We start from the raw sequence: 12873 nt of genomic DNA, 5'->3' as shown, positions 1-12873 counted from the left end.
TTGGGACCAGGTCGGGGGCTGAAGCTGCCCCTAGTACAGAGAGAGAGAGAGAGAGAGCTCTGCCTCTGTCACACACCCAAGGCGTTGGGACCAGGTCGGGGGCTGAAGCTGCCCCTAGTACAGAGAGAGAGAGAGCTCTGCCTCTGTCACACACCCAAGGCGTTGGGACCAGGTCGGGGGCTGAATCTGCCCCTAGTACAGAGAGAGAGAGAGAGCTCTGCCTCTGTCACACACCCAAGGCGTTGGGACCAGGTCGGGGGCTGAAGCTGCCCCTAGTACAGAGAGAGAGAGAGCTCTGCCTCTGTCACACACCCAAGGCGTTGGGACCAGGTCGGGGGCTGAAGCTGCCCCTAGCACAGAGAGAGAGAGGAAGGGCCATATGAGCACACATGCATACACATCCGTTGGCAGTGCTGAGTGCCCCCAAGATGCTGATCTATCTATCACCGTCCCGTTATTTCCTTCCATCCACGTCCCTCTGTCACATTTTAAAACAATCTGATGCCTCCCTTTATTTCCCCCTGAACCATTTCCCAACAAAATATTATTGAATGGAATGCAAATGGGGTCGAGTGAAATTCAAAACGGATACAATCCAATCCAGGAGTCAATCATTTACATTACATTTAAGTCATTTAGCAGACGCTCTTATCCAGAGCGACTTACAAATTGGTGAATTCACCTTCTGACATCCAGTGGAACAGCCACTTTACAATAGTGCATCTAAATCATTAAGGGGGGGGTGGTGAGAAGGATTACTTATCCTATCCTAGGTATTCCTTGAAGAGGTGGGGTTTCAGGTGTCTCCGGAAGGTGGTGATTGACTCCGCTGTCCTGGCGTCGTGAGGGAGTTTGTTCCACCATTGGGGGCCAGAGCAGCGAACAGTTTTGACTGGGCTGAGCGGGAACTGTACTTCCTCAATGGTAGGGAGGCGAGCAGGCCAGAGGTGGATGAACGCAGTGCCCTTGCTTGGGTGTAGGGCCTGATCAGAGCCTGGAGGTACTGCGGTGCCGTTCCCCTCACAGCTCCGTAGGCAAGCACCATGGTCTTGTAGCGGATGCGAGCTTCAACTGGAAGCCAGTGGAGATGACAGTTGGGACTGCTCTCTTTGGCTCTGCCTTGTACAGCCAGGACAGTCTAACTCCGAACCAACAGTCCTACAATTAGCTGAGTAGAAGCAGTGACATCACTCTAAAGGATTAAACCTGTAGCCAGGCAGCGTTTTTTTAGTCAGTGTTGCTGTTAGCGGGCTGAGGAGAGAGTGTTTAACATTTCTCTAGTCTCACTGTATAGACAAATCAAAGGCAGAGTGGCTCCTCATTAGAGCCCAGTCTGAAGTGGCCTTCTACACCTGAACCAACAGCACTGTGCTGGAGTGATTAGGCCTTCAACAAGCAGCTAGCTAGCACAATGGAGTCATAATAATGTCTTAGCTACTACAGAAGTGGGATTGCAGCTTTCTTTCACACACTTTCTTTTATTGCCTCTCTCTCTATCTCCATATTTCTCTCTCTGTCTTTCCACTATCTTTTCATTTCTCACTGAAGCCTTAGAATTTGAGAGTTTTGGGTTGACCGTAGTCTTGTTTTGGCACAGTGATATTGAAAATGTGGTTTTATTGCAGTGTTACTCTTTCTCTAGACTGCACTCTTTTGTAATAGAAACCCTGCTCTTTCTCTCCCAACAGAATGACTCGTGGAGCGAGCTGTACTCCTTTGCCCTGTTCAAAGCCATGAGTCACATGCTGTGTATCGGTTATGGGCGCCAAGCCCCAGAGAGCATGTCTGATATCTGGTTGACCATGCTCAGTATGATAGTGGGAGCCACCTGCTACGCCATGTTTATCGGCCACGCCACCGCCCTTATCCAGTCCCTGGATTCATCCCGGCGCCAGTACCAGGAGAAGGTAGGTACACCTTCCAACATCCCAGGCCGTCAATGAGGTCTAAGCCATTTAACAAAAAAAGAAAATCATTTTTATTGAACCTTTATTTAGCAAGTCAGTTAATAAGAACAAATTCTTATTTACAATGGCGGCCTACCCCGGCCAAACCTGGAGGATGCTGGGCCAATTTACAATAACCAGGTGAAAATTCAGGGCCATAGACATAAGTTATAACTATGGCCTGGAGTTTTCCCTGGTTAAGTCACAAACTCAGGAAAATTCCTATCACTGCCAGTGTCACTCAGTCTCAGTGTCCTCACAGATCATCAAAGCACGTGGTCATGTCTCTTAAGAAGGAGAACATTTCTCTATAAGGATATTGCTTCTTAGATCCTCTGTGATCTGGCAGTGTTATTCAGTCCGTAGCAGCACGTCCCCCTGGGTTGCAGTAATTGGTCCGGCTTTGTTGTCTAATTGCAGCATCTGGCTAATGTTGAGAACAAAGGAGCACAGATGAGAACAGTACCTCCAACTCTGCTTCTGTCATCTACTGTTTGGCTCCTCTTGTCTCTTGTTCCTGGCCCTCTCAAATGTAGTTTTTAAAATGATCTTGGAGAGATAATCATCTTGTTTTCTGGGTCACAATACAGTATCAGGGAGCAACTAGGGGAAATGAGGAGTTTATACAGTATTCAGTATTTTTGGTTAAAGTTATGATTTGAAGATGTTATCGCAGGTGTAGAGGAATACTTGTGTTTCTAGCTCCTATAGTGCAGTAATACAGTGCCTTCAGAATGTATTTACACTTGAACTTTGCCACATTTTGTTATTACAAAGTGGGATTAAAATGTATTTAATTTGTTGTCAACGATATACACAAAATACTCTTATCAAAGTGGAAGAAAAATTCAAACATATGTAAAAAAATATATATATATAAAGATGAAAAATAAAGCACTAATATACACAACATGACCAAACGTATGTGGACACCTGCTCGTCGAACAGCTCATTCCCAAATCATGGGCATTAATATGGAGTTGGTCCCCCTTTGCTGCTATAACATCCTCAACTCTTCTGGAAGGCTTTCCACTCGATGTTGGACCATTGCTGCAGGGGACTTGCTTCCATTCAGCCACAATCATTAGTAAGGTCGGGCACTGATGTTGGGCGATTAGGTCTGGCTCGCAGTTGGCGTTCCAATTCATCCCAAAGGTGTTCGATGGGCTTGAAGTCAGGGCTCTGTGCAGGCCAGTCAAGTTCTTCCACACCGATCTCAACAAACTATTTCTGTGTGGACTTCGCTTTGTGCATGGGGGCATTGTCATGCTGAAACAGGAAAGGGCCTTCCCCAAAGTTGGAAGCACAGAATTGTTTAGAATGTAATTTTATGCTGTAGCATTAAGATTTCCCTTCACTGGAACTAAGGAGCCTAGCCCGAACCATAGAAAATTGCCCCAGACCATTAATCCTCCTCCACCAAACTTTACAGTTGGCACGATATATTTGAGCAGGTAGCATTCTCCTGGCCTATCCCAGACCCATTGGTCCGTTGAACAGCCAGAAGGTGAAGCGTGATTCATCACTCCAGAGTCCAATGGCGGCTAGCTTAACACCAGTCCAGCCAACGCTTGGCATTGCACATGGTGATCTTAGGCTTGTGTGCAGCTACTCGGCCATGGAAACCCCTTTCATGAAGTTCCCGAAGAAACAGTTCTTGTGCTGACCTTGCTTCCAGAGGCAGTTTGGAACTCAGTAGTGAGTGTTGTAACCAAGGACAGATTTTTATGCGCTTCAGCGCTCGGCGGTCCGTTCTGTGAGCTTGTGTGGCCTACCACTTCACGTCTGAGCCGTTGTTGCTCCTAGACGTTTCCACTTCACAATAACAGCACTTACTGTACAGTAGACCGGGGCAGCTCTAGCAGGGCAAAAATGCTTGTGCTTCTAGTTCCGACAATGCAGTAATAACTAACGAGCAATCTAACCTAACAATTCCACAACTACTACCTTTTACACACAAGTGTAAAAGGATAAAGAATATGTACATAAAGATATATGAATGAGTGATGGTACAGAACGGTATAGGCAAGATAGAGTTGATGGTATTGAGTACAGTATATACATATGAGTTGAGTAATATAGGGTATGTAAACAAAGTGGCATAGTTTAAGTGGCTAGTGATACATGTATTACATAAAGATGCAGTAGATGATATAGAGTACAGTATATAAATATACATATGAGATGAGTAATGTAGGGTATGTAAACATTATATTAAGTGGCATTGTTTAAAGTGGCTAGTGATATATTTGACATCAATTCCCATTATTAAATTGGCTGGAGTTGAGTCAGTGTGTTGGCAGCAGCCACTCAATGTTAGTGGTGGCTGTTTAACAGTCTGATGGCCTTGAGATAGAAGCTGTTTTTCAGGTCTCTCGGTCCCTGCTTTGATGCACCTGTACTGACCTCGCCTTCTGGATGATAGCGGGGTGAACAGGCAGTGGCTCGGGTGGTTGTTGTCCTTGATGATCTTTATGGCCTTCCTGTGACATCGGGTGGTGCAGGTGTCCAGGAGGGCAGGTAGTTTGCCCCCGGTGATGCATTGTACAGACCTCACTACCCTCTGGAGAGCCTTACGGTTGTGGGCGGAGCAGTTGCCGTACCAGGTGGTGATACAGCCCGACACGATGCTCTTGATTGTGCATCTGTAGAAGTTTGTGAGTGCTTTTGGTGACAAGCCAAATTTCTTCAGCCTCCTGAGGTTCAAGAGGCGCTGCTGCGCCTTCTTCATAACGCTGTCTATATGGGTGGACCAATTCAGTTTGTCCGTGATGTGTACGCCGAGGAACTTAAAACTTACTACCCTCTCCACTACTGTCCCGTTGATGTGGATAGGGGGGTGCTCCCTCTGCTGTTTCCTGAAGTCCACAATTATCTTGTTTATTTTGTTGACGTTGTGTGTGAGGTTATCCAATTTGTAAGTCGCTCTGGATAAGAGCGTCTGCTAAATGACTTAAATGTAAATGTAAATGTTATTTTCTTGACACCACACTCCGAGGGCCCTCACCTCCTCCCTGTTTGGCCGTCTCGTCGTTGTTGGTAATCAAGCCTACCACTGTGATGTCTTCCGCAAACTTGATGATTGAGTTGGAGGTCTGCATGGCCACGCAGTGTGGGTGAACAGGAAGTTAAGGAGAGGGCTCAGAATGCACCCTTGTGGGGCCCCAGTGTTGAGGATCAACGGGTGGAGATGTTTTTACCTACCCTCACCACCTGGGGGTGGCCCGTCAGGAAGTCCAGTACCAGTTGTACAGGGCGGGGTCGAGACCCAGGGTCTCGATCTTGATGATGAGTTTGGAGGGAGCTATGGTGTTAAATGCTGAGCTGTAGTCGATGAACAGCATTCCTCTTGTCCAGATGGGTTAGGGTAGTGTGCAGTGTGGTTGCGATTGCGTCGTCTGTGGACCTATTGGGGTCTAGGGTGTCAGCACTTCATGATGACGGAAGTGAGTGCTACGGGGCAGTAGTCGTTTAACTCAGTTACCTTAGCTTTCTTGGGAACAGGAACAATGGAACAACATGAATAAACAGGAACAATGGTGGCCCTCTTGAAGCATGTGGGAACGTAAACACACCAGCCAGCTGGTCTGCGCTTCCTCTGAGGACGCGGCTGGGGATGCCGTCTGGGCCTGCAGCCTTGCGAGGGTTAACACGTTTAAATGTTTTACTCACGTCGGCTGCAGTGAAGGAGAGTCCGCAGGTTTTGGTAGCGAGCCGTGTCAGTGGCACTGTATTGTCCTCAAAGCGAGCAAAAAGGTGATTTAGTCTGTCTGGGAGCAAGACATCCTGTTCCGCGACGGGGCTGGTTTTCTTTTTGTAATCCGTGATTGACTGTAGACCCTTCCACATACTCTTGTGCCTGAGCAGTTGAATTGCGGCTCTACTTTGTCTTTAAACTGACGCTTAGCTTGTTTGATTGCCTTGCGGAGGGAACAGCTACACTGTTTGTATTCGGTCATGTTTCCGGTCACCTTAACCTGGTTAAAAGCAGTGGTTCGCACTTTCAGTTTCGTGCGAATGCTGCCATCAATCCACGGTTTCTGGTTTGGGAATGTTTTAATCGCTGCTGTGGGTATAACATCGTCAATGCACTTTCTAATGAACTCGCTCACCGAATCAGCCTATTCGTCAATGTTGTTGTTGGACGCAATGCGGAACATATTCCAATCCACGTGATCGAAGCAGTCTTGAAGCGTGGAATCAGATTGGTCGGACCAGCGTTGAACAGACCTGAGTGCGGGAGTTTCTAGTCTTAGTCTCTGTCTGTAGGCTGGAAGCAACAAAATGGGGTCAGCTTTTCAGAAAGGAGGGTGGGGGAGGGCCTTATATGCGTCGCAGAAGTTAGAATAACAATGATCCAGGGTTTTACCAGCCCTGGTTGTGCAATCGATATGCTGATAGAATTTAGGGAGTCTTGTTTTCAGATTATTCTTGTTAAAATCCCCAGCTACAATGAATCAACGTCAGGATATGTGGTTTCCAGTTTACATAGAGTCAACTAAAGTTTGTTCAGGGCCATCGATGTGTCTGCTTGGGGGGAATATATGTCTGTGATTATAATAGAAGAGAATTCCCTTGGTAGATAATGCGGTCGACATTTGATTGTGAGGAAGTCAGGTGAACAGAAGGACTTGAGTTCCTGTATGTTGTTATGATCACACCACGTCTCGTTAATCATAAGGCATACCCCCCGCCCCTCTTCTCACCAGAAAGATGCTTGTTTCTGTCGTCGTAATGTGTGAAGAAACCAGCTGGCTGCACCGACTCCGATAGAGTCTCTCGAGTGAGCCATGTTTCTGTGAAGCAAAGAACGTTACAGTCTCTGATGTCTCTCTGGAATGCTACCCTTGCTCGGATTTCATCAACCTTGTTGTCAAGAGACTGGACATTGGCGAGTCGTATGCTAGGGAGTGGTGCGCGATGTGCCTGTCTCCGTAGCCTGACCAGAAGACTGCTTCATTTGTCCCTTTTATGATGTCGTTGTTTTGAGAGTGACAATAAAGACAGTGAGCTTGAAGAAAGTCAGGAAGAGTGGATCCCCGAATCCAGTTTGAGAGACAGTTAGGAGGTCAGGGGTCAGTTAGGGATCAGTCAGCAAAGTAATGTGTGTGTGCACGTGTGTGTGTGTTTGTTTGCATGCGTATCAGTGGATGAAGAAGAGTATATGACACATTCAAATGTGTGCTTCCTGCTTTCAAGGAGAATGCCTGTCTGTTGACAATGAGACTGAGTCTGAGGATGAAGATGTAGCAGAGATTGATGTTTGCATCCATGATTATCGAAAACTTCAACAAGCATTTCTCAGCGGCTGGCCATGCCTTCCACCTGGCTACTCCAACCTCGGCCAACAGCTCCGCCCCCCCCCGCGCAGCTACTCGCTCAAGCCTCTCCAGGTTCTCCATTACCCAAATCCAAATAGCAGATGTTCTGAAAGAGCTGCAAAACCTGCACCCGTACAAATCAGCTGGGCTTGACAATCTGGATATCTGTATACTTCCGGCCCGTCCTTGGACACTGTGCTATCTAACCTCCAAACGAGCTTCAATGCCATACAACACTCCTTCCGTGGCCTCCAACTGCTCTTAAACGCTAGTAAAACCAAATGCATGCTTTTCAACCGTTCGCTGCCTGCACCCGCACGCCCGACTAGCATCACCACCCTGGATGGTTCCGACCTTGAATATGTGGACATCTATAAGTACCTAGGTGTCTGGCTAGACTGTAAACTCTCCTTCCAGACTCATATCAAACATCTCCAATCGAAAATCAAATCTAGAGTCGGCTTTCTATTCCGCAACACAGCCTCCTTCACTCACGCCGCCAAACTTACCCTAGTAAAACTGACTATCCTACCGATCCTCGACTTTGGCGATGTCATCTACAAAATAGCTTCCAACACTCTACTCAGCAAACTGGATGCAGTTTATCACAGTGCCATCCGTTTTGTCACTAAAGCACCTTATACCACCCACCACTGTGACCTGTATGCTATAGTCGGCTGGCTCTCGCTACATATTTGTCGCCAGACCCACTGGCTCCAGGTCATTTACAAGTCCATGCTAGGTAAAGCTCCGCCTTATTTCAGTTCACTGGTCACGTTGGCAACACCCACCCGTAGCACGCGCTCCAGCAGGTGTATCTCACTGATCATCCCTAAAGCCAACACCTCATTTGGCCGCCTTTCGTTCCAGTTCTCTGCTGCCTGTGACTGGAACGAATTGCAAAAATCGCTGAAGTTGGAGACTTCTATCTCCCTCACCAACTTCAAACATCTGCTATCTGAGCAGCTAACCGATCGCTGCAGCTGTACATAGTCTATCGGTAAATAGCCCACCCATTTTTACCTACCTCATCCCCATACTGTTTTTATTTATTTACTTTTCTGCTCTTTTGCACACCTAGATTTCTACCTGTACTTGACCATCTGATAATTTATCACTCCAGTGTTAATCTGCAAAATTGTAATTATTCGCCTACCTCCTCATGCCTTTTGCACACAATGTATATAGACTCTTTTTTTCTCTCTTTTTTTTCTACTGCGTTATTGACTTGTTAATTGTTTACTCCATGTGTAACTCTGTGTTGTCTGTTCACACTGCTATGCTTTATCTTGGCCAGGTCGCAGTTGCAAATGAGAACTTGTTCTCAACTAGCCTACCTGGTTAAATAAAGGTGAACAAAAAAATCTGGGGTGCAAAATAGCAAGAGGGTAAGTAATAATTTGGGGATGAGGGAGTTGGGTGTGTTATTTATAGATGGGCTGGGTACAGGTACAGTGATCGGTAAGCTGCTCTGACAGCTGACGCTTAAAGTTAGAGAGGGAGATATAAGACTCCAGCTTCAGAGATTTTTGCAATTTGTTCCAGTCATTGGCAGCAGAGAACTGGAAGGAAAGGTGGCCAAAGGAAGTGTTGGCTTTGGGGATGACCAGTGCCATATACCTGCTGGAGCGCGTGCCATGGGTGGGTGTTGCTATGGTGACCAGTGAGCTGAGATAAGGCAGGGCTTTACCTAGCATGGACTTGTAGATGACCTGGAGCCAGTGGGTTTGGCGATGGATATGTAGTGAGGGCCAGCCAACGAGAGCATACAGGTCACAGTGGTGGGTAGTATATGGGGCTTTGGTGATAAAACAGATGGCACTGTGATAGACTACATCCAGTTTGCTGAGTAGTGTGTTGCTATTTTGTAAATGACATCGCCGAAGTCAAGGATCGGTAGGATGTTCAGTTTTACGAGGGTATGTTTGGCAGCATGAGTGAAGGAGGCTTTGTTGCCAAATAGGAAGCTGATTCTAGATTTAATTTTGGATTGGAGAATCTTAATGTGAGTCTGGAAGGAGAGTTTCAGTCTAACCAGACACCTAGGTATTGTCAAGCAAATAACTGTTGGTCTCACAGTAATTGACCGTTAATTAACATAAACACATTTAGCATCTCCTGGCTTCCAGCCACTGCAGACCTTTGGAACATCTACATTTTAAAAAGTCTAATAAATCCATGTAATATAGCCTAAACCTTCACAGTGAATCCATTATTTATTTTAGACAGGTCTAAAGAAAAATGATATGATGAAAATGTAGAACAGAATAGCATACTCTGAGTTGTCCTTAGGTTAAGTCCTGACCTGGCTTTGCCAAATGGCTGTGCGCTACACTAGTTCTTATAGGAGACAGGATTTCCTTAAAATTCTGTGGCATTATTTTATAGTATGACGAATACAATTGAACAAAGCTGAATAAAATAGAAAGGATATTTTCTCCAAATGATTTGAGGGAGTGCGCACATGGGCTATTCTGTGTTGAGCGGTCAACAAATAACAAATAAATAGGTACTCCTATTTCTTTGTCTATTTCTAGCAAGGCCCCCATTAACATCAGTGTGGCTGTAGTGGAGCGGTTCGAGAGTTTCAAGTTCCTTGGTGTCCACATGACCAACAAACTATCATGGTCCAAATACACCAAGACAATTGTTTGGGCCCTCCTCTGACACCGCCTAGTACATAGGTCCTGGATGGCAGGAAACTAGGCTGATGTACTGGGCTGTGCGCAGTACCCTCTGTAGCGCCTTATGGTCGGATGCCGAGCAGTTGCCATACCAGGTGGTGATGCAACCGGTCAGGATGCTCTCGATGGTGCAGCTGTAGAACGTTTTGAGGATCTGAGGACCCATGCCAAATCTTCTCAGTCTCCTGAGGGGGAAAAGGCATTGTCGTTCCCTCTTCACGGCTTTCTTGTTGTGTTTGGACCATGATAGTTTGTTGGTGATGTGGACACCAAGGACCTTGAAACTCTCGACCCGCTCCACCCATTGTGATTGGGGCCGTGTTCGACCTCCATTCCTTTTCCTGTAGTCCACGGTCATCTATTTTGTCTTACTGACGTTGAGGGAGATGCGAGTCTAATGATGATTTGAAAAAAGTTGCTTGAAAGGCACGAGCTCTGCTAAGTTTTTTAAAGGTTGTGCATAAGATTAGCAGTATGGTTATGGTTAAGCTAACGTGAGGTTTAAAATCACATTTCAAGATGATCAGTTGTAAAAATAGGCAGGGTTTATAACTTTGTGGCTGCAGAACTAGTGATGACCTTACACAACACATCCATCCCTACTACTCCCTATTCAGGGACCAAGATCTCCTTTACTAACTGGTGCTCCCGCACGTTGACTCTGTACCGGTACCCCCTGTATATAGCCTCGCTATTGTTATTTTACTGCTGCTCTTTAATTTTTTTTTTTACTTTGATTCCTTATTCTAATGTTTTTTTAAGGTATTTTTATTTTATTTTTTAAACTTTGTTGTTTGTTAGGGCTTGTAAGTAAGCATTTCACTGTAAGGTCTACACCTGTTGTATTTGGCGCTTGTGACAAATACAATTTTATTCAACTTGATTTGAGATAGATCGCTAGCTAAAGAGATGCACACATCTCCTGTCACTGGAAAAGCATGCAAAACCACGAAGGCCCCCATTCTTCCTGGAACTGCACTCTCTCTCATGCTCCACTTCTATACTGTCTAAACTATGTGACTATCGTGGTCCAGCTAAGACAGCTCATCACATCCAGATCTCCCTCAGGCCCACATACATTATGGCTTTTGAACTACAGTATACAGTGAAACACACTGAAGCAGCCATCAGATAACATAGTGATAATGGTACAATGAATCTGAACGTTTCTTTGTACAGGATAGTGTAAAAGCAGACGACAATGCATGGTAGTATTGACCCAGCTCAGTGTAAACAGTTGGCCATGGTTTCGGTGTTGAGACAGAATTGCCATAATACTTTTGGCACCCAGCAATCCTCTTTTCCAGATACTAGCGTCACAAATGAGAAAAAGCTATAGTCATTGTTTGCACGGTCCACACTGTTAGACATTGCGTAGGCTACTGATTTATCAGAATGCACACAGTGTGGTGTCTAGGCTTCAGTGCATTAGGCGGTCAGGGCTTTTTGTTTCTGATTAGACACACTAAAGGTACACTCTGTTCCTCTCAATCTACCTCTATCGGTCACACATTCCATGTAGACGAACACATGCTCACATGGACTCACATATGAACGCATCACACACAGACACACAGACTCACACAGACAAACTGAGATACACACAGACACACACTGAGATACACACAGACACCCACACATAAACACACATACACTGAGATACACACACATAAACACACATTGGCATGTCTCCTGGGTGGCTTCTCTAGTTTTCTCATATAGGATACACTGTCGTTAACCTGTCTGTCTGTCATATTGAGGACAGTGCAGGAAGTGTGCAGCAGCAGCATGTCCCTGTGTCCTCTCCTCTACTGTTGGAGGTGACAACCCCCATCCCTCTCTCATCTTGACGTCCTTGGGGTCCTTGACGTCTAGCTGGGTGAAACACAATTTGCCTGAGGACACAGCGTTCCCGCGGCCACCCCACCTTGAGCATTAGGCGTCATGTAACTGTTACTGTCCTCCTCCGGAGGGATGAAAGGATGGAGCAGCACTTCTAAATAGGTTCTGAGGAAAATATGACCCAAGCCGCCTTTCAGGGAAGTACAGTGCTCCACTCAACCATTTACTCAACGCAACCCCTAACGAGTCAATATTTCCATAGTGTGATGGGTATGTATTTGCCCGAACCTTTGCTACTTGTGAAAGCTCGTAGTAATAAGAGTCTAGAAAAATTGAGCAAGCTTTAAAGACCTATTCCTTCTGTCTGACTTCTAGTGAAGTGGAATATCTAATACAGTAACTGTCGTATGACGGACTCTCCATAGACTCACATAGGGGTCCTTCTCACACAAGATTTGTATGGGTCTTTGTCTTGTGCACTGTTTGCAGGCTCTATGTGTGTGTTTGATTGCTATGGGGGTCCCGTTATCATATACTTCCTGCTCAGTTTGATGTTGCTGTCAGAGCTGCTCATTGGCCTGCAGTTAAACAGTGAGTCAGAGCTGTAGAGATCAGAGCTACAGCCTAACATCCATCAGCTACCTGCACCCACCAACAGCCTGACAATTTAATAGTAGGGCTGGGTACAGTACACACTCTGGGTCAGGAAAACCGCAAACCCAGTGGGGGAACCCAAACATTTTCCTGGTCAGGTCAAAAGGTCAGGAAAAACTATTGGCCAGTGGTGTAGTGGAGGGTATATGCAGGCATACGTCGTAAATACCACTTACTTTTCAATGGACATTGTGTATACTCATTATTTAATCCCCACTATGCATACCAAAGTAGTCTAGTGGAGGTATAAGCTGTATAAATTAATTGGGCTGATGGAACAGATCAGAATGTTTAGCTTAAAATGTTGATAAGCTATTATTTCTTACATTTTTTGGGCGGAGCAATGAGCACGGTTGTAGAACGCTGTTCTAAAATGAGCACTGCACATGTGAGTGGTTTCATGGACAGAGATGGAAATGTCCATTC

The 12873-nt window shown here is 45.8% G+C and overlaps 1 protein-coding gene across 1 annotated transcript in view; it reads left to right on the top strand.

Annotated features, from left to right (window-relative positions):
• Positions 1-12873, top strand: part of LOC135524540 (potassium/sodium hyperpolarization-activated cyclic nucleotide-gated channel 2-like) — a 109392-nt gene that overhangs the window by 56732 nt on the left and 39787 nt on the right. The window contains exon 4 of the mRNA XM_064952159.1: positions 1689-1907. Within this exon, the coding sequence (XP_064808231.1) occupies positions 1689-1907 (219 nt within the window). The remainder of the gene's footprint in view (positions 1-1688; positions 1908-12873) is intronic.

This window comes from Oncorhynchus masou, chromosome 31 (assembly GCF_036934945.1).
Source record: "Oncorhynchus masou masou isolate Uvic2021 chromosome 31, UVic_Omas_1.1, whole genome shotgun sequence".
Classification (NCBI taxonomy): Eukaryota; Metazoa; Chordata; class Actinopteri; order Salmoniformes; family Salmonidae; genus Oncorhynchus; species Oncorhynchus masou.
Note: the sequence above shows the minus strand (reverse complement) of the source record. Positions and strands in the feature narration are given on the sequence as shown.